Raw genomic sequence first — 24,453 nt, forward strand, 5'->3', positions numbered from 1 at the left:
TTCAGTAATGGACAAAAAAAATATTTGCTGTGAAGAACTCAGCTCTAGAACTTGTTTCTCAGCTGTACTGCTAGTCCTGCTGGCCTTTAGGGTACAGTGCAACGCTTATCTGCTTACCTGTGCTTCTTCCTAATAAAATCCATGGGGCTTGTTATCTTAGCAGATGTAGCAGGGAAATTGGTTAGACCTGAAGTTACTACAGGGCATTTGTGCTCACAGATACTAATTAGCTTGGAGATCCTATTTTCTCTAACAGTTGTTGGTAATACACTGTGAATTATTTATCAGGCTTTTTGTGAGTGTGAATCCACCCAGATGATTGGGCAGTGGGCACATGTTTTATAGATATGAATGTCAATCAATAAATAAATAGATGTGAGCGCTTCTCTGCAGAGGAGAATCAAGAAATGATAGAAGAACAGCATTAAAAACCAGAAGAAGTATCCTGACACCGAGAGACATTTTTGATAGTGTCATAGCATTTTTTTCTTCAATATCTATTGACTTTCTGTTGTGGTATTTCCTAAAAAGTTATGCCAGTGCTTTAAGGGGTAGATACCCCAGTGCCACTTGCAGAAGAGCTTCATATGAATTACATTTTGCAAAGTAATATGGACATGCTGGTTACAAGGACACACACGATAAGTCATTTCTGTTCAAAATGTTTTACCTTCAAAGTCAAGGAACAAGGCCTCGAGCTCTATAAATAATATTTTATACTACAGATACAGCTTTCTTTTCTCTGTGCAAATGATCCAAGAGCAGATATGGGTAGTTTTAGCAATCATTTACAGCTGTCCAACAAATATTCCCTGTGAAATGTACTTCAGACTACAGGTGGCTTATGAACTATTCAACTATTTCTGACTATAGGCTTCTCTCATGACTCTGACTCACATTCACTAAGCAAACAGCTGTGGTGTCTAAGACCTCGCTGCCTCTTCTCCCCCCATCCCAGCTGTTTGTTACTGACCCTTTGCCAGAAATTCTTGCTCCTGTTCCAGATACAGCAAAACCTGCTGTACCTCAGCTGCTCTACTTCATAATCTGGCATCTTACTGTGAAACAACTTATACTACTAAGTTAAGCTCATGTCCAGGACTGTAAAATGGAACAGCTGAGGTGCAGTAAAATGCTCTGTTCTGCCAGGTCTGCATCAGGGGCCATACCTTGTTGAAAGAAGTGCTGATTTAACTACTTCAGCAAGACCTACCAGAGCTTCTGTCAGTGTTCCCTGATCACATATTGGCAACCACATTACTTTTAGGCATTTCAAAATGTTATAAACAAGGTTGAAACTTTTCATGCATGTAGTAGTACCAGCTACAGTAACTTCACTATGAAAGTGGAATAACTTTTGTCACCTATAAATTGTTACGTATATATTTGCTTTTAAAGCAGGAATTCTTTGTTCTTCAAAGAAACAAACACCTACAATTTATTGAGAAGCAAAGATGTATGAACTTATGAATGTTCATAAGAAACAGAAAAAAAAAGAATCAGAATGTGCAAAACTTCTCATGTAGTTACAAACCTCTACCTCAGGCTTAGCTGAAATATACACCGTTTAAAGCAGGCTGGGGGAAAAGCAGGAAATTAAAAGAATACTGTGGAAATAGAAAGGGCAGTAAGCCTAGCTATACAGTAATAGTAAAGCCAAACTGTGGATCTCTTTTTTGATCATGTTTCTGAGTATAAAATAATAAAATAATAAAGTGAAGAGAGGGAAAGAAAAAAGAAAAAAATAAGAAGAAGAAGAAGAAGAAGAAGAAGAAGAAGAAAGGAAGAAGGAGAAAGGAAGAAAGAGGGAAGGGGGGAAGGGGGGGAGGGAGGGGGAAGGGAGGGAGGGAGGGAGGGAGGGAGGAAGGAAGGAACTACTTTTGGGAGACATTGTTTATACTTTCATTGTAGATGAAAAATATAAAGGATGCTTGTACAAAAGTAGCTACTCTGACTTAGTTGACTACTAGGTACATATATTTCCTGGGAAATTCCATTCGGGTTCGCCCTGTAACTACGGGTGCACAAGGGAAGGTAATTTGTAACACATTATGCTGTTCCCTTAAGTGAATTGTACAAGGAACACAGCAGGAAAGAATTTAGTTGAATATGTATGTTTATTTGAGAAGAAAATATCTTTTAATCCAGTTGAAGTCAACCTCTTATCATACTTCAAAATTAGAGAATATCCACAGAAATCTCAGAATAAGAATCAATTATTTATAAAAGAGAGGACATCAAAATGAAGCACTACATTGAAATAAAACTCAGCAGATAAAAAGGATAACCAGTGAAACACAGCCCAACTTGCATTGTTTTGCAAACATAACATGCTATGAAGTAGACTATAGCAGCTGTTGCTTAGAATCAAACTGACGAGAAATTCAAGTGATTTATACTGTTAGACCTTTCTTCATTACAGCTGCTTCAGACCTTTTACCCTTAGGGGAAATACAGATGAATTTTGCAATACAAAAAGCACAATACATTGGACTTCATTTATTGGAAATAACAAAGTTTTTAACAGGGAAATATTAATACAGATGATGCAGCTTAATAAGATGTTCTTGAAAACAAATTACTTTTTCTAACATGCTCATAGCTTGGGATATAGGCATGTTGGAGATGTAATTACTCTAATTACAGGGAAAATTGAAGGAATTTGACTATAATTGCCTATTATCTAGTTGTTCTGAACATGCCAGTCACCATAACTACTTTTGCAACAGCGGATTTCCAAAGGGCAGTACAATACTGGTGACTGTCCATTTCTGTGTATGATTATTGACTGTGCTTACAACTTACAAGAAATAACACTTCCTAGGCATAGACCTATTCTCCAGCACTCACTTCTTCTTATGTTGTGTCTTTTTGTTTTTTGCCTTCAGCAATTTTGCTATGTCATGTTAAAAAAAAAAAAAAAAAAAACTTTTAGTTGTTCCTGGAGAAAGCTTGTGTTTTAAAGCACAGATTTTGGGGAAATGGTTTATTTTATCTTTTGTTAAACTTTCCTTTGGACCCTGAAGATACAGAATTGCTGAATCACAGACTAGCTGAGATTGACAGGGACTGCTGGAGATCGTCCAATGCCACTTCTCAGACAGGCTCATCTACATCAGATTGCTCGGGACTGTGACCAGTCAAGTTCTGAATATCTCCAAGAATGGAGATCCCACAGCTTCTCTGGACAACCTCTTCCAGTTCAACCACCTTCACAGTAAAAAGTTTTTTCTCATGCATACCCATAGTAAATACAGATTCATTAAAACATGTAGGATCCTAACTAATGCTTAACGTAGTACTCTTTCTACTGATCTTTATTTTTGTTTCTACATCGCTTATGGACTCAACTATTAGTCTTCTGTTGTTAGTCTCATTTATACCACTCAGTGGAGTAAGTTAACCCCATTTAAATTGACAGTCTTGTTTTCTATTCAATGGGAGTGAGATTTTGTACCAGGGAAGTAAGTTTCAAAGGAAATATTCTACTTTTACACTATGCACAAATAGAATTTGGCCTCTGCTATCTAATGTAAACCATGCCTCATTATTATCAGATTCTTAACGCCAAAATATGATGTGATTCATAGAAAAAATATGCAACAAATAGCAAATGTATCTGGCTAGAGTAAGTTACGGGTCCTCCTGAGATCAGTTTTAAAGCGCATATATATTTAATGAATGTCTGTAAGGAATCATCTGATTCCCTGGTTAAATTTTCAAGTCATTGGAACAATCTCTTAAGGAAATTCTGGCCAATGCAATAACTTTGTGTATGGTGTAGCCTTTGATAACATCAGGCACTGCAGACAGGAAAACAAAATCAGGTCAGTAGAAATGCCAAAAATCCCCCCCTCAGTTATAGGAGACTTTGCTTTGAATAAGAGAACTTGGACTCTAAAACTCATTTTCCATCATGAAGCATATACCTTTCAAAACAGCAGGAGGATCACAGGTGAACTGGCCTGTTAAATCCTTCTAGGAGCTCAGAAGATGTGCTATCACGTTTGTTGTCTCTTAGAAGGAGGGGATGGAGGTCTGAATACACTTGTGCCTTCCTAGAGTCAATACACACCATTGCCACTTCCACATTGTCCAGAAAGGATCCAACATTTTTCATGAAAAACCTGGATCACACTGATTGAACCAACTGACTTTTATTTATTAAACATCTGGAATGAGATTCAGCTCCTTCCAAAGCTCTTCAGTCTATCTCTATGGACTTTTATGGGAGAAGTACAAGATCTCAAATATATATGTTGATGTTATGGACAACATTGCTTTGATAAATTGATAAATATTAAAAAAAAAAAAAGAGAGAGAAAGAGAGAGGGAAAAAACAAAACAAAACAAAACACAAAAAAAAAAGAGAGAGAGAGAAAAAGGAATGAAAGCAAAAAAAAAAAAAAGAAAAAAAAAGGAATACCCATACTTCTTATTAGATAGCTAGATAGCTACACTTTATAATACGGTGGCATGGTCTAGGGCGGGGCTGTTATCATACAGTGGCATGGGTTTGTATGCATCTGTATTACAACTGGTGTTGGCTATATATTTAGAGTCAGCACACTGGGGCATACAAAGGGCAGAAAAGGGCAGAGGACAAAGTGGCACTTGATGTGTGCTAGGTTGCAGTCAGAGACCCAAGAACTTATATTCTCTGAAAGAAAGGTAACCATATGAAGAGTGTACATATTTATACAGTACATGTAGCTCGGAAAGCCAGCTGGCAGCTCTCCTCGTGTCTGCTCTCTGGGTGAGCATAACCAACAAGGCAGCTGCAGGAGCAGGAGCCCACCCCTCCCCCCCCCCTCCCCCCGCAATCTACACCATTTGCACAGGAAAGGAGAGGAAAAGAAGGAAAACTGGATGAAAACCTCTCCATACTCTCCATAGAGCTTTTCCCTGAGCAAAGAGAGGGCACCTCTCTTCCCTTTCCCAACCTCCTTCTTCTTCCTTGAGCATATTTCTGGGACCAGCGAAAGGATATGCCATCTGCGCTGACTGGGACAAACAAGATAAAAATCCCAGGGGAGCAAACATAAGTCCTATAGGAGGCAAAATGATATCTACAGGCAAAAGTGCTTGGTGTGAGCTCTGTTTTGAGTGATGAGCAGAGGGACAAGGGAGGCCACGACAAGATTAAGGTGGATACACTCCCAGAGAGAAATAGCCAAAATGCCCTTGTTGGTGTCACTTCACATTAACACAGCTGGCCAGGACCCCCAGGCCCCCTTCACAGACAATGCCTACTTTACCCTTTACAAAGCCTGTAAAGTGCCTCTTCTGAGCATTTCTCTCTTAGTTCCCTGAAAGCGTTCCAGACACTGCTCTCAAATGCTCTGCCTTTTTACACTTACTCTCTTCCTTTCACCTTCCACCTCCCCAGCCCATCTTAGGCCTGAAGAGGTATACTATAGATATTTGTTTGCTGGCTTGGTTTGGGTGTTCTAAACAGACAAGACAATATACCTGAGCTTTTAGCAGATTGATTCACTTGAAAGCTGCCCAGCACGATAGCTGAAGCCAAGATGCATTGTGCGTGTACTCTAGGATGGATGGTTCAAATACATTGTCTTGTAGGAGGGTGGTAAGGGAGCAGGAAACTACAGCTTGCACATACAGGTTGAAACCTTTTGCTGGAATTTCTATACTCCTGAAGACAGGAATGACCAAGGATTTATAGAAGTCCTTGGTAGAAGAGAGGGCTTGAGAGTATGCAGATATAAGGGCAAATTCTTCTCTTGAACTAATGTGGTGGATTGAAGAGAAGAAATTAGCTGTATGAAATAAAGCCAGGTATTGTGACTCTTTCACATAGGTAAATATTTCTTAAATCTTTTTTTTTTTCTTTTTTTTTTTTCTTTTTCTGAGGGTTATTTTTTGGTATATCCAGCTGTGCCCTGTAGCAGAAAGGAGTATCTCATAATGAGCTCTGTTATAAATGGCTCTGAAACACAGAGTGTTGGAATGCCACTAAAAATATTTTGTCTGTGGCTTTTGCTAAGGCTCAGCTCCTCAGGAAATACTTTCATTGTTTAATGCTGTCATTTTGTACATACCCAATATTTTCTTAATCTGTCACTGGGAATAGTTTATTTATAACAAGCTTATTTTCCAATTTCATGCTGTAAATATGTCTTAACAGTCTTGCCAAAAATACTAACTATTCACTACAACTACTCAGTTATAGAGATTTAACCAGTTTATTAGCTTTTAAAAATACCAGAAGTGTGTGTCAAATCCTCCCTCGCCCCCCTCTTTTTCCACTGAAGTAGTGGACGTACAAGTTTGGGTCAGGAGTCACTCTGTTGATTAAACAAAGTTATAAAAATGAAGGATGGATTGTGTCTCTAGATTTAGCCCTAAGTTTGTAATTTACATCTCTCCATAAGTAATTTCAAGGGGCAGTGGGACTTCAAGACACCTACTCCTTGTTTCTTCCTTGCTCCTCAAAAATTTGCCACTGGCCTGGCTTATAATAAAGACAACTTATGTCAACTGTAATACAAGAAGCTCAGATGCTCTTGCTGAGGAATTTTTGGGGAGACTCCAGTGCTGTCATTAGGGCATCTCTTGTTCTCCCCTGGACAATGTGTAAGAAGAGAAAGAGGTCTCTGTTTCTTACTTCTTACAGTTATTGCACAGATTGCCTGCTGAATTTTATAGCTGGCAACCAGGTAAGGCTTATAAAATGTGTTTCATATGCAGCACATCCCATAGCATTTGTTCTGTAATGGGATCCTGTTTGTTTGGGGGAGCTAACTGATCAAAATTAGCTCTCTTAAGAGTCTTGTACTCTTTAAACACTATTAAGTCTATATATGTGTGTATGTGCATGTGTGTATGAACAAGTGTCTATGTAGAGAATAAAAATGAAGCTATGTGGAGTACAGAGAACTTGTTGAAACATTCATACATCTGCCAGCAAGCTTGCTGACAGTTTGGGGTTTTTTAATATATTTACACAGCTGTAATATATATACTTTTATAGGGAACATTTTCCATCATTAGCTTTCCAACAGGTTAAGAGGGTTATTCATAGATATATCTACACACAATGAACCAAATTCTGGTCTCAGCTGTAATAGTGTAAATCCAGAATCACTCCATTAAAACCAATTGCTTTTTTTTTTTTTCAGGGGTGGGGGGTGGGGAGGGAGGGTTGTACCTTGTAACAGAAAGGAATTTGTCCTCTGCGTATTCCGAGATCGCAGCACAACTGCTGACCTTCTGTACCCGAGCAGATAATCTGCCATTCATTTCTGTGCCACAGCAGTGGAAACGGCCTGCCTGCTCCCAGCGCACTCCCCGAGCATATACCTCGGTTGATAAGATGATAGGAATCAATCTTCCTGAAAGCAATGTCCAAAGGACTGTCTCTGGGACTGTTTTTAATTCACAAGTGCTGACTTTATCTCACCAGCGTCTAAAAAAAAGTTTCAAATGTCCCCAGATATTTATTCTTCCTGACTAAAAACCATATACATTCTTGAGCCATACCTGGGGGAAGACATCATTTAAATATGCTTTGTCATATAGGCCCCAAACTGATCTTAACTTTGCAAGTGGAAATCTTTTGTAACTGTGCTGCAGTCAATAGAAAGTAATGCCAGATTTCTGCTGCCTTCACAGAGACTAGAACTTGTTCTTTGCTGGGTAGCTCCTTTTGACTAATATGGTTAGACAAGTTTTTAGAGCAAACATTCTGTTTCAGCAGTGTCAGGAGATTTTTAAAAGCTACCTTGTCACTTGTCTTAATATAGCAGTGTTATGGCTATAGGAATGCTCTTTCAGCAGCTCCTGCACTGCCATTTCTCTCCACTGGAAGAAGGTTGAGGGATAAAAAGCAGCTGGGAAGAACTAAGCCATATTCAACACAGGGTTTTCCAGGGAGAGTTAGCTGCACTGATTTTTAGGTTCACATTAAATTAATTATGCAGGAAGGAGTAAGCAAAGTCATTTAAATAACCTGGGACACACTCCTGCAGCACAAGAGCAAATAAGAAGACTGAGGCCTGGTTAAAACTTGGATGCTGCCTAAACTGAATGACATCCACATCAAAGCAATATTTTTTTTTGCAAATGTTAGTTACAAAACAGTAAGTCCCCACATCACGAAACATTGCCTCTCATTGCAGGACAAGCTGCAAGATAAACACTGAAATCACTGAAATGCATTAGACTGGAAACTACCTTCTACAGGGGCCAAATCTCACATATTTCTGCTCTACCAGACTGAGCTACGCCCTGACACACACTTTGAGCCTCTCACATGGCTGGAGTAAGCCCTCAATAAGTTGCTAGCGAGAGAGAGCTAGGTCTGAGTGGCCTCACTGCCCCCATGGGCCTGTGTGCTGGGCTGCTGCCTACAGCTGGGGCTACCTCAAATCCCAGCTGCTTTCAAGGTCTATTGTATCTTGGCTGAGTGCAAAACCCTGTGCAAAGATGTCCTCATGGCCTGCTTACACATCCATTTCTGCTGCATACAAAGGAAAGGGAGGGATTTCTCAAGGCAAGGTTATTAAAGTTCCTCATAAGGTGCTAAGAAACCCAAACATAAACTCCCTCAAAGATAACAGAAACTGTCTGAGAAATTCTTCATTTCAAGTGTTTGTATAGCATAGCCTTATATAATGTTACAGACTGTAGTCCTGTCATAATCTTAATCATACACCAGCAAATGTTTTCAAATATAAAGCTTTTTGATGTCCTGTTTGCTTTGGACTCACTACTGTAGGTCTCTGCAGGATGTTCTGTTTACAGAAGAGATTACCAAAAATAAAAATTACAAAACAAAGTGGTATAAGTTACAGAAATGAAAATAGGAATGCCTCACTACGGAAGTTTTTGCCCCAAGTCCAGATATAAACAAAGCTAAAGGGACTCAGTATAAATCAAGTAATTTTTCTATTACGTAAGACAGGGGCTCAATAGCTATCCTGGCCTTGTTTTATAAGCCATAACCTGGAACTATTTTAAATCTATTTTCATAGAGTTTGCTGTTCATGAAACAGCTGCATTGAGATGGATTTTTTTTTTGAGTTCTTTACCTTCTAGATGTCAAAAAAAGTCTTATAAAAAGTAGTTCTCACTTATGAATCATTTGTCTCTCCCTTTCTCCAAATCTAACAAGAAAAGGCAGCTTTTGAAAATTTAGCCCCTTTCCATACCTTCAAAGATGCACTGAGCTCTGAATTTTGCACTGACTTACAATTACATATATATTACAAGTGGGGAAGATATTGAGTTTTGCTCCATCTTTCCCGTCCACTTTCTCTCACTCTTTTTCCCTCTCTCTCCCTCCCCTCTCCCCCAGTTTTCAATTTATTATACTACAGGTTTACAGTAATATATGTGCTGCACTTGCTTTAACTTTTTCTTTAATATCTGTTAATTTACTCCCTCATACTCAAACCCGATTGGGCCATGGAGGATTCATACTTGGCACCAAGAGCACTGCTGAACACTTACTGCTGTTCACCTTATTCCTTATCCCTGTCATAAATAATTTGGACACCACGTGATAATTTTTCTAGCTTATATCATAGTAGTATATAGAAGTCCCAATCAACATCAACGTCCCTGTAGTCCAAATGTTGTTCAACTAAATAGGCTGTAGCAGTGTGGCACAACACAACACAAGGAACCTGGAGACAATCTAGCTTTCTCAATATGCTATTTCCTTAATTAGCCTTGACAACAGTTTTCATGGGTAAACTCTGTGTTGATATGACTATCCTGATTCTGGCTCAGGGCATGTACGAGCTGGTGATGACCTAGCGCAATGTGTCAGGTGGCATATTGCTGGAAATGGACCTTTCCCCAAAATTGCTTAAAGTCTGAATAGGCAAGACAGACAAATGGTATGTGGAGAACAAAGACACAAAAAGGAGAACATCTAAGGCCACAGCCACCAGCCTATTCCTGTGACCAAGCCATTGTGTTCAGCTTGACTACACACCGGTGGCAAGTGGCAGGGGCAAACAATCTTGAGCACACATCTGAGTTGTGAAACACAACTCAGTCAAGGATGCTCACACCCTTCCTAATTACTTTGTGCAAATAGTCCCATGAGTGTTGGTGTATTATTCACATCAGCACTTGAAGGAAACAAATATAAGCCCTTCTTGTTTCAACAGCTCCTGGCTAAAAGTCTAATATGAGATAGTTTTGTGCAATAACAGGTCTAGGTTATCTATGTGGTCTCCTGCATTGCTACAGAACCTGACTGTAGGGAAGAAATCTGCCAGAGCAAAGATATACCCCAGCAGGCAGCTGATACAGTAGGGTTTATAGGTATAAATTCCTACGGATAGGTGAATTATATTGTCCATCAGCAGGAATACATGCTGACAATGTGTCCTAGCTGGGGTCTACTTTGTTCCTTCCTGACGGCTATAAGGCAGCATATGAAGTGGGTCCTGTGTTGGCTGACAATACAGCAGCAGCAGATGAGTACTGTGATAATCACAAAATACTGGATAATCACCACTTTGTTGCGTTGCATTACGGCTCAGGAATTACCTCTCCTCTTCAGAATAAGGAGAAAATTTTACTGACTATAATTCATTTTGTAAAAATTAGTCATCAATTATAGATACTTAGTTCAGCTTCAAGAAATGTGAACCACTGATCAACAGAACCATTATGGTTCTCATTTATTACCCTATAACTATCAGTATTACCTAACATGAGCAATCACATCACTGGGAGCTTTCTATCTGACTGGAGAGAAAAAAAGGAAAGAAAAAAAAAAAGGCCTAATCAATAGTTATCCACAAAAATGTATATATTAATTTAAAAAGAGAGAGAGAGAGAATTTGAGAAAGTAAAATACTTTTTTCTTTCTTTCTCTGTGGGTAAAAAGTGCTTAGTTCAGAATATATACAGTAGAAGAAGAAGAAGAAAAAGCTGTTTACAGCAGCACCCAAGTCACAAAAGCCACTAGTGCTCAGCTGAGCATGTGATTTGTGTGTTTGGAGGCATGACCCACTGGGTGCAGTTAAACTGCTAAGGAGAGTATGAAAAATAGCTCAATCCTCCGTGAGTGAATAAGTAGTTTCTCTGAAGATCGAATATGACACATATTGCAGAGCTCAACAGAAGCAAAAATCAATTCTCAGATAATTCTTCTTTCTAACTTCAGATGAACTTTAAAGGAAAGCTGAAAAAAGCATGTACAGACAGGTCCACAACCTTTCCTAGCCCCTTTGCATTTCCAGGAACAGGCAAAAACAACCAACACAGAAAGATATACTGGCAAACAGAGCCCGTGTTACCTTCATTTTCTTATTCCTCTCACCTACCTCGAGGGATTGACCCCTTGGAGGTGTTACTGCTTCACAAAGCTCCAGCCTGAGTAATTGTCCCCTGGAGAGTATTAACTAGAGATTCCAATGAGAACAGAGACAACATTGCTCTGCTTCCTCTGCCAGCAGCTCCAGGCTCAGAGAAGCATAGAAATGTTTGTTATTCTTCCCCTCTTCAACTCTCCTCCGGTCAAGACACCTTCCCTTTGCAGCTGACATGTGGGAGCTTGCAAAAGCAAAAACACTTCATTGCTCACCTGGAGAAACCCCTATTAGAGTATGGCCACTTGTTTACTTCTTATGTAAAACCCTGGGCTGATATCTCAAAGCATTAAATCACATGGCCAGTTTTGCAGCTGGAGCCCGAGGATTTGCTGACTCCTCAAGGAGCATGTTGCTGGATAAAAAGCACCACCAGCAATTGCACAGCATCACCTACCTTTGGCCATCTAACACTTAGGCAGGCTCCCCTTCCTGTCCATCCTATGGGCCATATTCAGGAATCATACTTACTCTTCAGACCCAAGCCCTTATAGAAAATGTTCACATGCCTGAAGACTTTGGATGACCGTGGAGCAGTAGTTTTGAATATGAAAAGTTATGCTTTGTGGTAAAAAGAGTTTCAGGGAAAGTTTATTCACCATTATTCATTTTTAAGTGAAAAAGAAATGCATACTGTTGTGTTTTGGCTACCTAAGTGCTGCAGCTGCATTAGAAGAGATTTGTCCACCAACAGGAGGTTTCACAGGCTCTTCCCACCACTCTGAGTAACATCCAAACTGAATTCAACACTTGTGATCTCTTCTTAGTGTTGTTATGAGGTAATGGTTCTCTTAATCTAAGTCTTATCTTTCCAGCTGCAGTTTTCATATTTTCCTCTGACTATGCTAGTCACATGAGAATGAAGGACATTAGAATTTAGTAAATCTTTCAGAGTTTAAGATTACAAAGGGTGGAATTTGTTTAACCAATTGACTTAAGTTATAAATGTTCAGTAGTCTGAATTGAAGTGAGCAGCACTCTAACAACAGAAATGTGCTGTGAGAAATTCTTGGTTTATGAACATCTTTTAGTTTTCGCTTGTAAGAGTTGGGATGGATAAAATGTACAACAAATAATAAAGTAAAAGAAAGTCTGCCTGTTTATTTCTCTCCTTCTCTATCTTAGCTCCAATTAGATATATTTAGATATTCATTGTGATAAAATTTTGCTTATGATCTTTATTCAAGCTGCACTCCAATAAAGGCAGAGTTTTTCTCTGTATAAATCAAATTTAATTGATTTATACAGCTCTACCACTTCTGAGGTGGCATTAGCTGTGGAATTTATTAGTTCTAAGCATGATGTCCATCTTTGCAGCACAGGGAACAGTGAGGCCTTGATTGTGTCTGACGCTTCTGTGTGTATGTGAATGAATACATGTATGGATGATTATGGACATGCTAGGGTTCCTATGTAAAACACATCTTCCCAGAAACTTTTTTAAGGATTAGGCAGCTGTCCAACATCTGCAAACCTGCTATCATTTACCCAACCTCTCTCACTGTTGTCCAAAGGGAAATTTTCTTCCCAGGAAATAGAGTACTAATTGATTACCCAGAAAAGAAATTAATGACTCAACAATTGTGACCAACAGGTGCTAGTTTGGAGATAGCCAATCCTGAGAAATGTCATCTTTGTCAGGCTATAATTTCCATTCTGCGCTTGAGGGGGGTTTTAAGCTTCGAGGGCTTTTTGGTTTTTTGTTTGTTTGTTTTTGGTGGAAACATACAAAATATCATGTGACTGTGAAGCTGTATCACAGGGTAGCTCTCTGCTCTCCATGGTGGTTTGGATATACTGGAATTGCTCATGCTGGGAGTGAGGTACATGTGAGGTACAGAGGCACCTCTCTGATAACTGTGGTCCCAGCCCTGCCTCTGCCCCTTATCGAATTCACGTCAACTCTAATCAGAAGCCAGAGCACAATTTTTGTGCCATGGTATGTCAAAACACTACTTTGCAAAACGTCCCTGCCAAACACAGTTGAGATGCTTTGATAATACATTATTATGCATGGTTTCAAATCAACATCAAATAAGGAGGCACAAACAGTTTTGCTGTGAGTACAAGGATGAGAATGTAAAAAGGAGAGGGGTTTAATTTCTGACAACTCCTCTGAAATTGGAGAAAGCTACAATGGTAGTTGCTCTTCATCCATGAGAGATGAGTCATTAAACATGAAGGTACACTTATTTCACAGTTTTTGTGTTATATTCAGCCAAATGAAACAGTCCATTGTTAAGGGCGCAAATACAATCATGAGTCACAATATTCTTTTTCCAATTCTCATAAAAGTGGGGTAAACTCTTCTGTGACAAATTCATTCTATACAGGCAATTTTCTATCAAAGATATTTTGATATTTGATCAGTACAGATCCCATTCTACTTATTGTGTCAAATGAACCTGCAGTCTGGAGTTGCAATGGAGACAAGTGTGTTACCTTTTGCATGACCCTTTCAGTCAAGAGCAGCTCACTCATACATCTCTATTTTCTGAGATCACTAACTGCCTAGAGCTGAAGGGAGGCAAAGCATAATTCTCTGAAATTATGCAGTCTAGAAAGATGACAACATAAAATAATGGATGATGGATCACATTAAATCTCTCTGAAGATAACAGAAGTTGCAAGAGCTGCACTTCCTTCAGGGTAGTGATAAGTAGGTTATAAACAACTTTTTGTATTTTTCAGTGAAGCCAGAGCAGTGTCCACACCAAAGGCTTATATGACTATATCCAGCCCATGTGTGCATGGCAGAATTTCTCTGATTCTGATTACAGATTATAGAAGAACCAGCAAAATAACTCAGTAGGGAGACAAAGAAAGAAGAGTGCAAGGAAGAATCAGAAACAAAGCCAAAACAAGTTCTGGGAGCTATTCTTCAGAAAGGCCTTAAAAGACCTTTGTGGGATGAGTATTCCCACAGAAGAGCTTGGAAATGTCACCAATGAAGATGTTTCTAACAAATTTCTAGTGTGTAAGGGGAAAGAGGACTTTGCATATTCCCTTTAAATAAACAGGATAGCCACAAAGATACTCTGTTCTACAGTGACCTAAAATTTATTTTCCTGTTGGATCCTATCCGAAAGCTATTTCATGCCAGGAAAGATTACCAATGATTCCAGTTCTAGTGGATGTTGTCCTCAGGTCCCAGCCACGGGTTCTCCATTGGAACTTTCTTAATGGAACACTTGCAGGGGAAGATACAGGTTTGACTCTCACTTAACAGCAGCAGAGATATATCAAGGAAACGATGACATTTCCTAACCAATTTTTACCCATAGAGAGGAATCTAGTTCAAGAATTATTTTCCATACAAACTGTAAAGTGTTCTATGACAGAGGTTTTGAAATCAACATATCTTTCTGTTTCCATAGCTATAATTTCGTATTTACAGCTCTATCCAGGGATATCAGAAAGTGAAGTACTTACATGTATCTTTAAGCAGAATAGTAATTCCATTAAATTAAACACATATATAAGTGCTTTTCTGGCTGGTTCCAAAAGGTAGAATATTTAAAGAAATAATATATCTAATATATGTCTATACATCTAATAATATACCTAATACATAAAGAAATCTAATATAAACAACTAATGACAATACTCAAAATATTTAGTCTCCAGCTCAGAAATAAGCAAACTTGGAAATCTATAAGGAAAATAATTCCTGGGCTTGACTCACCTTTCCACTGTGGATTAAATTCTTAGTAACACACAGAGTAATGTAGAACAAGCAATTTGGTGTCGAATTTAGGAAAAGATGCCAGATGTCAGGAAAACGTTTAAATGGTGTTCAAGAAACAAGTGTAATATGACAGATGATTTTGAATCTTTACACTTTTTTTTTTTTTTTTACCTTATGAAGCTAAATCAAATTCACAGCAGTGATCTCTGTTAGCTCTCTGCCCGACAATATAATAGTCAGTTGCAGGGACTGAGCAGCACAGATTGAGCTCTGCATACGTCACAAGAGAAGAGCCAGTAGTCTGCACAGCAGACACGTTAGCAGGAGAAAGGCTCTTGCAGCTCCAAAGGAGCAGTTACATACCTCACGCCTGGGAGCTAAGTTGGATTTACATAGTGGGACCTCACAGCTCTGAAGGATACCATGTGTAAAGACAGATCGTTTCAACTCTACACATTATATGTTTGCCAAAGAGGCTGCGAGTTATTAAGAGGAAAGAACTGGGAAGTACTTATTGTTTTGGAGGAGGGAGGATTGTTTCCCAAGCAGCTTTTTCTCAAAATATGAAGGCAGACATGAAAACCTTAAGTATTGCACTAGTCAAAAACAGCTAGGAAATTCAAAGTCAAGGCTGCCACTGTGTCCTTGGTTGACCCTTTCTTCGATGCCCTGGGATTGAAAAAGTTTCATCTCAACACATGCCCTTGGGTATCATATATATCACAGGACTTACTAAGAGGGTGCAAATTCTGCCTGCCTGCAACTCTACTGCTTCAGCAGATGCATATCCAACATGAATTTGGTCCAAGGCACATGTTAATGCCAGAATCCTGGCCTTTGCATTACAGGTTTGCTCTATCACTAACCCTTGTCATATCAGTAATGCTCAGCCTGAACTGATTCAAATCTTCTTTTATTGTGTGACAAGAGATGCAGAAATGATCTGAGAAACCATAAAGCAAGTGCTTACTATGATGCCTGCTGCATCTGACCTACATTCTACCCATCTGTTACAAACCTCATTTATGGAAAAACTGAAATTTAAACACTTCCTGGAAAACTAAGAATTCTTAACTTGGCCATATTCTCTCTAGTCACATATGTTATTTGATACCTATCTGTCTTCTTACTAACCTAAGATACTCTAAGATACTTCCATGGAAGACCTAGAATGAAAATATTCCTAAACCACAACTGATTATCTTCTCTGATGTCCAACACGAGAGACATGTAGCAGCTTAGAATTCAGGGAATGGTGGAGCACCACAAAGTGGGAGAAATCACAGGCTTTTATGTGTTGTTGCCAACTAGGAGCCTTAACAGGTCAGTAATCTGAGTGATTATTTATTCAGACCAGATCTGCGAGGAACCACATGTCTTCCTGCTAATTTCAGTGTCAGAGCCATATGATGTCCTGTCACATTAGGAAAAGGAGGGGAAGTAGCAAAAGTACAGAAAAGAGCCTGGGAAATGCATCTCTAATAAATTCTGCTGCAGTATGCCATCTGTTCCAATGGGAAATCTTATGCTGTCATAAATCTCAGTGTTGTGGCTAGAAAGACCGAGGGCATGCAACCCAAATTTTTAGATACTGTGTTGTGAAAACTACATAATAGAGCTGAGACATTAATTTGATGAAGTCAGATTTTTATTTATTTATTTATTGGTTGGGAATACTTATTGAGAATATTATTCTCTCCTTTAATTAATTCATTACATAAGCTCTGTAGGTGATGAGGTTTGTTACAACCAGCTACCACAAATATTGACAAAAAAAATTTGACCTGCATTTGCTCACTGTGCCTGGTTACCGAGTATATATAGTAATGTGTTTTTTACTCCTGCTGGTGGGCAGAACTTTTATAATGGGAGGAGACTAAAGAAAATACCAGACTTTGGACCCTCTCTTGGAGAAAAGCCAAGACGGAAGCTGAATCTTTCTTGTACCTTTCAAGTCTTTCCTGACTGAACAAGATTTAACACCAAGACGCAAAATAATATTTACTTTTTACTAATAAACTTCCTGTTGACCACAAATCACAATCATGAACAAGGACTCCTTAAAGGTAGCAAAAATAGAGTAAAAAATTAGTCTTTGTTCCATGGAATGTCTAATGTAATCTCTTTATTTCTATTTTCTACTATTCTCATGCACACAAAGTACCTGCTAAATGTTACTTAGAATGGGAATAATCACATCACAGGCAAGCAAATTTGAAAGTGGTTTCTGTCTTTTTTCAGTGTCTAGCAATGCCTTGTCCAAGGGAACACAGACCAGTTCTAACACAAATACCAATGGACTGTCAGCTTAACATTTGTTTTTTGTCAGAAACATTGATGTACAGTTCAGCCACGGAAATGTTGTGGAAAATCTTGATATTCCTGCAGAATTTCAGAGGAAAAAAAAAAAAAAAAAGCTATTTTTACAGAACACTATTCAGAAAACATTGTAGCCCACCTAGGACTGGAACAGGAACTAATGACTATAGAACATACAGCTACTTTTGGCAGTTCAAATGTGCAAGTTTTCCCAAGCGTTCTTTAAAAAAGGCCTTCCTCTTCACGTGGTATCAGTTTTCACAATTTACAGGCCCAGAGTTTGAAAAATCCTTTATTCAGCGATGGAGAATCTTGTATTATTATTATTATTTATTATTATTATTATTATTATTATTATTATTATTATTATTATTATTTTGTGTATATACTCACCTATATTTGTTGGGACAGTAAATAGAATAGATAACCCTATAATCCCATTAAAAATAAAGCAACATCTCTAAGTAAGCTAGACTTGAATATATAGACAAAAAATATGCTCAGGGGTTGTGCATAGCTAGTGAAATAAAGTAATAATGAATTATGTTCATCTTTTTAAAGTCAGATAACTGTGTGCAAATGTTTGAGCATAAAGATCCACTAGTTCTTTCATGTAGGACGATTTTAAAATAAGGAATGTTGAATGGGCTGGAGTTATAAGTCATGTTCTTCAAATATTGATGTTAGCAAAATTTTTTTCAAACACTACATTGCTTGTAAAGAATATCCTTTCTAGACTATCCTTATGGCATATGCAAAACAGAAAAGTGTGAGTGTGTGAGTGTTACTGATCAGAAGTGGGTGATTCTCACATACAGTGGTTCTTTTGGATCAAATTCCTGGAGATATATATATATATATATATATATTTCCTATTCAGTAGCCACCACTTTTGCATTTATTTAACTCAGGAACTCAGTATCATCAGGTTTTACTTACAAGAATGCTCCAGAGACAAAGACGTCCTCTTCCATAGATGGGTTGAGAGACAGGTCACTTACAGAAATATGGAGGTGTGTTTCTAGTTGTGCTGAGGCTGATATGGACTACAGAAGTGTGATCTGCCCGTGTATCTGAAGATCAATGTTGACTTCTATAAGAAGTAGATAAACAATACATTGTTGAAACCAGACATGGGATAAACTTTCTCTGTTTACCTTCCCTACATCTTTGGCCATCAGGTAGAAGAAGAATGGGGAGGACACTGTGAGAGGTGATGGAAGGAGGCTCCAGTAGTGTTCAGAGGAATGCAGGTTGTAGCATCAGGGAAACACTGTGTAAAACATTTGGGGCTGTTCTCCTACAGTGATCATACAAATTTACCATCTCCTCTGAAATGTATTTGCAAACTGCACAACCTGCAGTAGCTCCATGAAGTAGTTAAGAAACAAGTTGAAAATAACGACAGATTATCTGATAGTATCATACTGAGATGGTCTCACACTGGCAGAAGGCTCTGGCAAGCACATAGTGAGCTATGACAGATGTGTTGCAATCTTTTCCCTCATCTTGTAGAACCCATGACCTCAAAGAAAAGGCATGCCTTCCTGTAGCAAAGGGAAGGGACTTGTACACATATCCATGTTCCCAATATACATAGGTCAGTGTAAAAATCACAGTAGAGCCACAATAATTTAAAATACCTGACAACATTCATCCAGATATTTCACCTAAAGATATGAAGAAATGTTAAGAGATGCATAAAAGTGTCTTCCAGAAAATTTACAATACGATTTACTGTTAAAAAATGAACCTTCTCTAAGAGTTAAATAACCACACAGTCATACGTCCTTCAAAATCTAAAGCTGGAGAGGATGCTAGCCACTGGGCACTCACTGAATGAATGGAGGCTTTTACCTGCCACCCTGACTCAGGCATCAAAGGTCCAAAGTGCACTCTGGCAGCTAAATGGCACCTAAATCTTTGTGCTTGAAGATTTGAATATAAATGAATACTTGAATGTGAATGAATATGAAGACAATTTGGTATCCCATGTCTAGCAAGTCACTACATCAGAATCCTAACTGCTACCACACTCAAAGCTGTGCGCTGTGTGCACCTCGGCATTGCTTTGCAGGACATGGAAGTCTTTTATTGGATTTCAATGTCCTGAGCCCTAAACTAATACTTTAAAAACATATTTCTCATAATGAAACCACACACACACACACACACACACACAAATATTTATTTCTGGTAGGGTTACACTGCTTAACCCACCCTACTTGAACTACAGGTTTAGGTTCATTTTTGAAAGTCATTATCTGGAACATGGGCACTGTTTGTCAGAAAATTATTTCATTCCACTAGATCATATGATTTGATGAAGTGATGGGACAGTGACTGTCCATGATCTAAGGAATTATTTTGGTCTTTAAGAGAAGAACTCTGAGGACACAAATGATGGCCAAGTTATTTCCACTGTGTGAGAAATGCAGTATTGACTGGAAACACTCTGCTTACTGTCTTATTGCTATTATACAAAAGAAATTGTGGGGGGAAGAAAAAGGGGGGGGGGAATATCAATCTTGTTGAGAGTCAACATGACAGGCTGACATCAGAAATGTCATCCATCAACTCTCTCTGTAGTCTATATAGAGATTCTCAAAGATATGGTACTTCAAAGAGCTAATCTCTGCCTAAGTAATGAGTTAGTAGATGTACTATATTCCTAAGAGTCTTTATTCCCAAAGAGCTCAAGAAAGGATCTCACTCCTGTGCGATGTTTTCATGTTCCTATGCTGATGCTGGAGTGTTTTTCTCTTACTCCTACTTTATCCATAGTTAAAGTTGAAAGCCTGCGCATTCCCTCTTAATATCTTGTGCCAAATTTAGTCTACAACACCTACAGAGAAGGTCAAAGGGAGATTGTTACATCTGACTCAGGAAGGAAAGACTGAATCAACAATGCAAACAAAAAAAAATCTGTATTAGGGGGTAAAGAGATTGACCTTTAGACACAGCAACTGTAGCAGAATGGACTAGTCATAAAGCCGTTCACCAAATGATTTGCTCTGACTCAAAATGAAATAAACTCAAATCAAAATGAAAGAAATTTTTTCTTTCATTTCTTAAAGTCATTGTTACTGAAATAAAATTAGCTTACTTAGACAAGTTTTAGTTAGGGTTCTACACAAAATGAAAAATACCATATTTGTCACATAATAAATACAGACCTGTTTTGGGGTTGGTCTTCTCCTGGACTTTATTTTTCGAATACAAATTTTGACAGTAAATCCTAGAATAAAAGTTTTATAATATTGGGCATTGTGGTAAACGATCACAAGTTTGAAAATGTGAACTTTAAGCTAAAATGAAAAGTTCTCTATATACATCAACAAAAAATGTCCCAGTAGTTGCAAAGCTCGATCTTAAAAACTGAATTCACAAGTTTCTAGATTTTTCAGAGTGTCAACAGTATTTGGACTGGAGTGCCCTTTCCAGGTAGACATATCCAACTTTGTTCCATGGCACTAAAACATTGTACAGAGTCTGCCTTTAACCTATTCCATATAAGTCTCTTAAGATCTGAAAACAGGACCAGATGATCTTGAAGATCTCTTCCAACTTTAATGATTCTATGAATCTATGAAAATGAACATGGAGTAAGGTCTGAAAATTTTCAGCATTGCACAGACTCTTATTAGGCAACATCTGCTGAAAGTAGTCCACAATACAAATAAACAAGATAGGGAATGACAGAAAGAGATATAGCATTGAGGAAGTGATTTGTCTAGAAAAGCAGGAGCTGACTGCAGTAATAGCACTTGGCTCCCCTCACTTCACAAGTTCACAAGTTCAAGAGTCAAGTGTTTTGCCCATTTTAAAGACACATTTTTTGTCCAAACACAATTCTGATGTTAACTTTAAAAACAATACCAAAACATGATGATGTTTACTTTCCAGTGAGGTAAAACACCTCTAAATTTTTTACATCTCAAATCTTTTCACCTGCCCAGTGAGCAAACTGTTTACAGATGCTCATGCTCCACCACTGGACCACTGGAGTGTCCTGAGTGTCTCTACTTGCAAGTGACTGAATGATCTATGTAAAGAGGTATGTATCCTGTCACCTGGGAAAGCTGTGTTCTTAAAAGACACATGCCATCCATTCATTTGGATGCTTTTTTATTTGCCAGAATACCAGGGGCCATTCAAACACTGGAGCTTCCTAATATAAAAAGAGCGTGCAGGTAGCACACTGGGCTAAGACAGCTTGTATTCTCTTTCTACCAAGGTACAGTGCAGAATGCTTTCAGGAAAGGTGCCAACCTTCTCATAATGGATAATTATTTTAGACTGTTCTGTTGCCTACCAGTCCTGAATCTCATCTTAATGGCAGCTTGCAAGATCTGTGGTCTGCTACATAATAGGGCATTATCTGAGATGTTCATTCCTCTTTTTGTACTCTCAGTAGGCTTTGGGGAATAACAGATGCAGTCAACTGACAGGCAAACTTTTTACATCCTTTCCCCTCCCTTCCCTCCCACAAGAACTGCTGGGAAGATATCCATTATCTCAGTCAGCAAACACACAAGCTCTTCTGTAACCACAGCAGGAATGGCAAGATGGCCAGCTGAGTGAGACAGAGAAGAAATGCAAGGGCAGCCCAGGAGTCTGAAACATAAACTGTCCTTTTTATGGCTGGCTACTTGGCAGAGATGAGAAGCTGCCTGTAAGGGACATGGGTGATAGCACCATGATTTTTCTGATCATTGTCACCTCTCTAATGAATTGTGTGCTGGAAAGCTGCTGTCAATGATTGAACCAGTAGGTCCAGTGCAATGGGACTATTTCTGAATTACTGGCTCAAATCCAGGAGAGAAATATTTTGTCCTGAACCTCTCTCTCCTTCTTAGTCTCCTGCCTCTGTTCTGCCTTTGATTTTCAAACTCCTTCTGGCAAAGGATATTTCCCACCAAAAAAGCTTATACAGCGCCCAACACAGTCAGGTCTTATTCCTGGTTAAGGCCTCAAGTCTCTAGCTTAATAGAATATCCAACACTGAAAGTACCACCCTAATTTAAAGGGAAGCATTAAATGTCAGTTTATTTTTGAGCATTTTACAATCCTTAAGGAAAGACGTCAGTAAATATTATTCTTATATGATCATTTTTTCTAATACTCTAAGCTTCCAAGTCAGTTAAAGGTGCTAGAGATCACTGTGGGCATGTCTCAAGCAATGCCAGCAGCACCAGAGAAAGAAGCACATGGTCCAAATCAGTAGAGGCTATTAACCAAGCCTCGAGGGCTCTTAACTGTGAGGAATAAAAGGCTGGAGGCATGATGTTGGAGGTGAGAAGGCTACTACTGAAGGCATCCTTGGGGATGATCTTTTGTATTCTCTGAGGAAATGAAAGACTTCCAGTGAGAGGAAACAAAAGACCTGAACAGCAGGAATATTTTGGGACTGGAGCCAAGGAAAAGAGTCAGTAACAAAGACTGGTAATTTTGCGTGAATTGTTGTTTTGTGTTGTTGAGCACCAGGACACAGCTGGTGTACTGGCAAACCTGAGGATTTGTATTAACTGTATTGAAATGATAATGAAGTTTTTATTTTATGATTGCAGATGTTGGTGGATTATTGTTATTAAGCCTATTAGTGTAATAATACAAATATGAGTTTCTCTTTGCTTACAGTCTTATTTGTTGTAGCTTTGTGAAATTAAATTTAGATGGCTTTTAAATAATGTAAAATAACATCAATTTCATAACATCAAGGTCAATTGAGGAGGTAGAAGCACAGAGCTGAAGGTAAAGTAGTTCAAAAGATTCAAATTCTTGACAACTTGAAAGAAACTCACTGCTTTCCGCGGTTACACTCAGGGCATATGTTTAGCTATTCAGTGATCATAAGCACAACAGAAGTGAGATGGAGATCTGGGGATCCAGGGTTATTTTATGAATCTTTGAAAGTAAAAACCATGTTCTGCTTTGAAAAGCAGGTTGTCACTTTGCCTCATCTTAAAAAAAAAAAAAAAAAAAAACTGATAACTTGAGCCATCTAGACTTCTGCTGCTGAACATGGAGCATCTCAAAGCTGTCCAGTTTTCAGAAAAGAGGCTTGAAAGGTTCATGCTTTCAGAGAACTAGGCTTTGTCTGACTATCTCGGCTGAACACCCAACATACTAACCACATTTGAAAGTATTATCTTGCCATACGAGACATTTTTCAGTCTATTCAGTATAGCGACCAAGTTTTGTTGTTTTGTTTGTTTGTTTTTAATATAAAACACATGAAATTAATGTACGATACTTGATTTGTTATTACAATTTAAGTGTATATCAAACACATTAAGACAATTCACTGCACTTATGAACTTGCAATCTCTATGACTATTAGACAAAGACCAAGGAAAAGTGATTGCCTTTCTTGCCAAGGCTCATGAAAGTACAATTTTACTTTAGTCTTAAAACCTCACCTTGCTGACCAGCACATATTGCTCTCACAGACACTGAACAGGACAAATGGAAGGCTAAAACATGCACATCTGAAAACATGATTATGCTGTGACCAGACACTTACCACTAATTTTATTAATTGTTTAATCTCTTTGTTGCTCAACCTCCAAATGCATGGGTCTTGTCCTTATCCTGGTGGTAAGCAAGACAAAAATTACTCGAAGCTGTGCAAACAGCTCTGCTGCCTTGGCTGACCTGAGGGCACAACAGCTAGCATAGGTCAGAGAAGCACAGAGCCTGATGTACAGTAACTCATGCTGAAGAAAGCTAACAGAGTCCTTTCCCAGTGCTGCTGAAGAAAGCTGAGTGTTGTTTCCCATGCTACTAAAGGCCACAGATTTTGGGCTTCTGCTGATGGAAAGGGATCCCGAAGGAGGAGGGGACAGCTGGGGACTTCCCCATCACAGTCCAGTTGTTGCCTCTCCCTAAGCAGTGGAATTTTTTGAGACAACTCTTACTGCCAAGTCATACTTACAACTTTGAAGCCCTAGTTTTTGAGTATACCTCTCCAGGCTTTGGTTAGCAGCCCTTGGCAGCTGCCCAGCCAGTGACAGGTGCTGGGGTGCCAGAAAGCAGTCATGCTGCCAGCAGGGTGAGGGCTGCTCTCTCACATGGAAACCTAACACAGGA

General features: G+C 38.7%; 1 protein-coding gene across 1 annotated transcript in view; it reads right to left on the bottom strand.

The window, feature by feature from the left end:
- The window catches only part of LOC310892313 (uncharacterized protein), a 153,270-nt gene extending 131,949 nt beyond the window's left edge, over positions 1–21,321 (bottom strand). Inside the window, exons 1-2 of the mRNA XM_083819886.1 lie at positions 20,538–21,321; positions 18,301–18,454 (exon numbers count right to left, since the gene is read on the bottom strand). Coding sequence (XP_083676012.1) covers positions 18,301–18,335 — 35 coding nt within the window. The 5' untranslated portion in view covers positions 18,336–18,454; positions 20,538–21,321. The remainder of the gene's footprint in view (positions 1–18,300; positions 18,455–20,537) is intronic.
- Positions 21,322–24,453: the final 3,132 nt, after the last annotated feature.

This window comes from Anser anser (assembly GCF_964211835.1).
Source record: "Anser anser genome assembly, chromosome: 1".
NCBI classification, from domain to species: Eukaryota; Metazoa; Chordata; class Aves; order Anseriformes; family Anatidae; genus Anser; species Anser anser.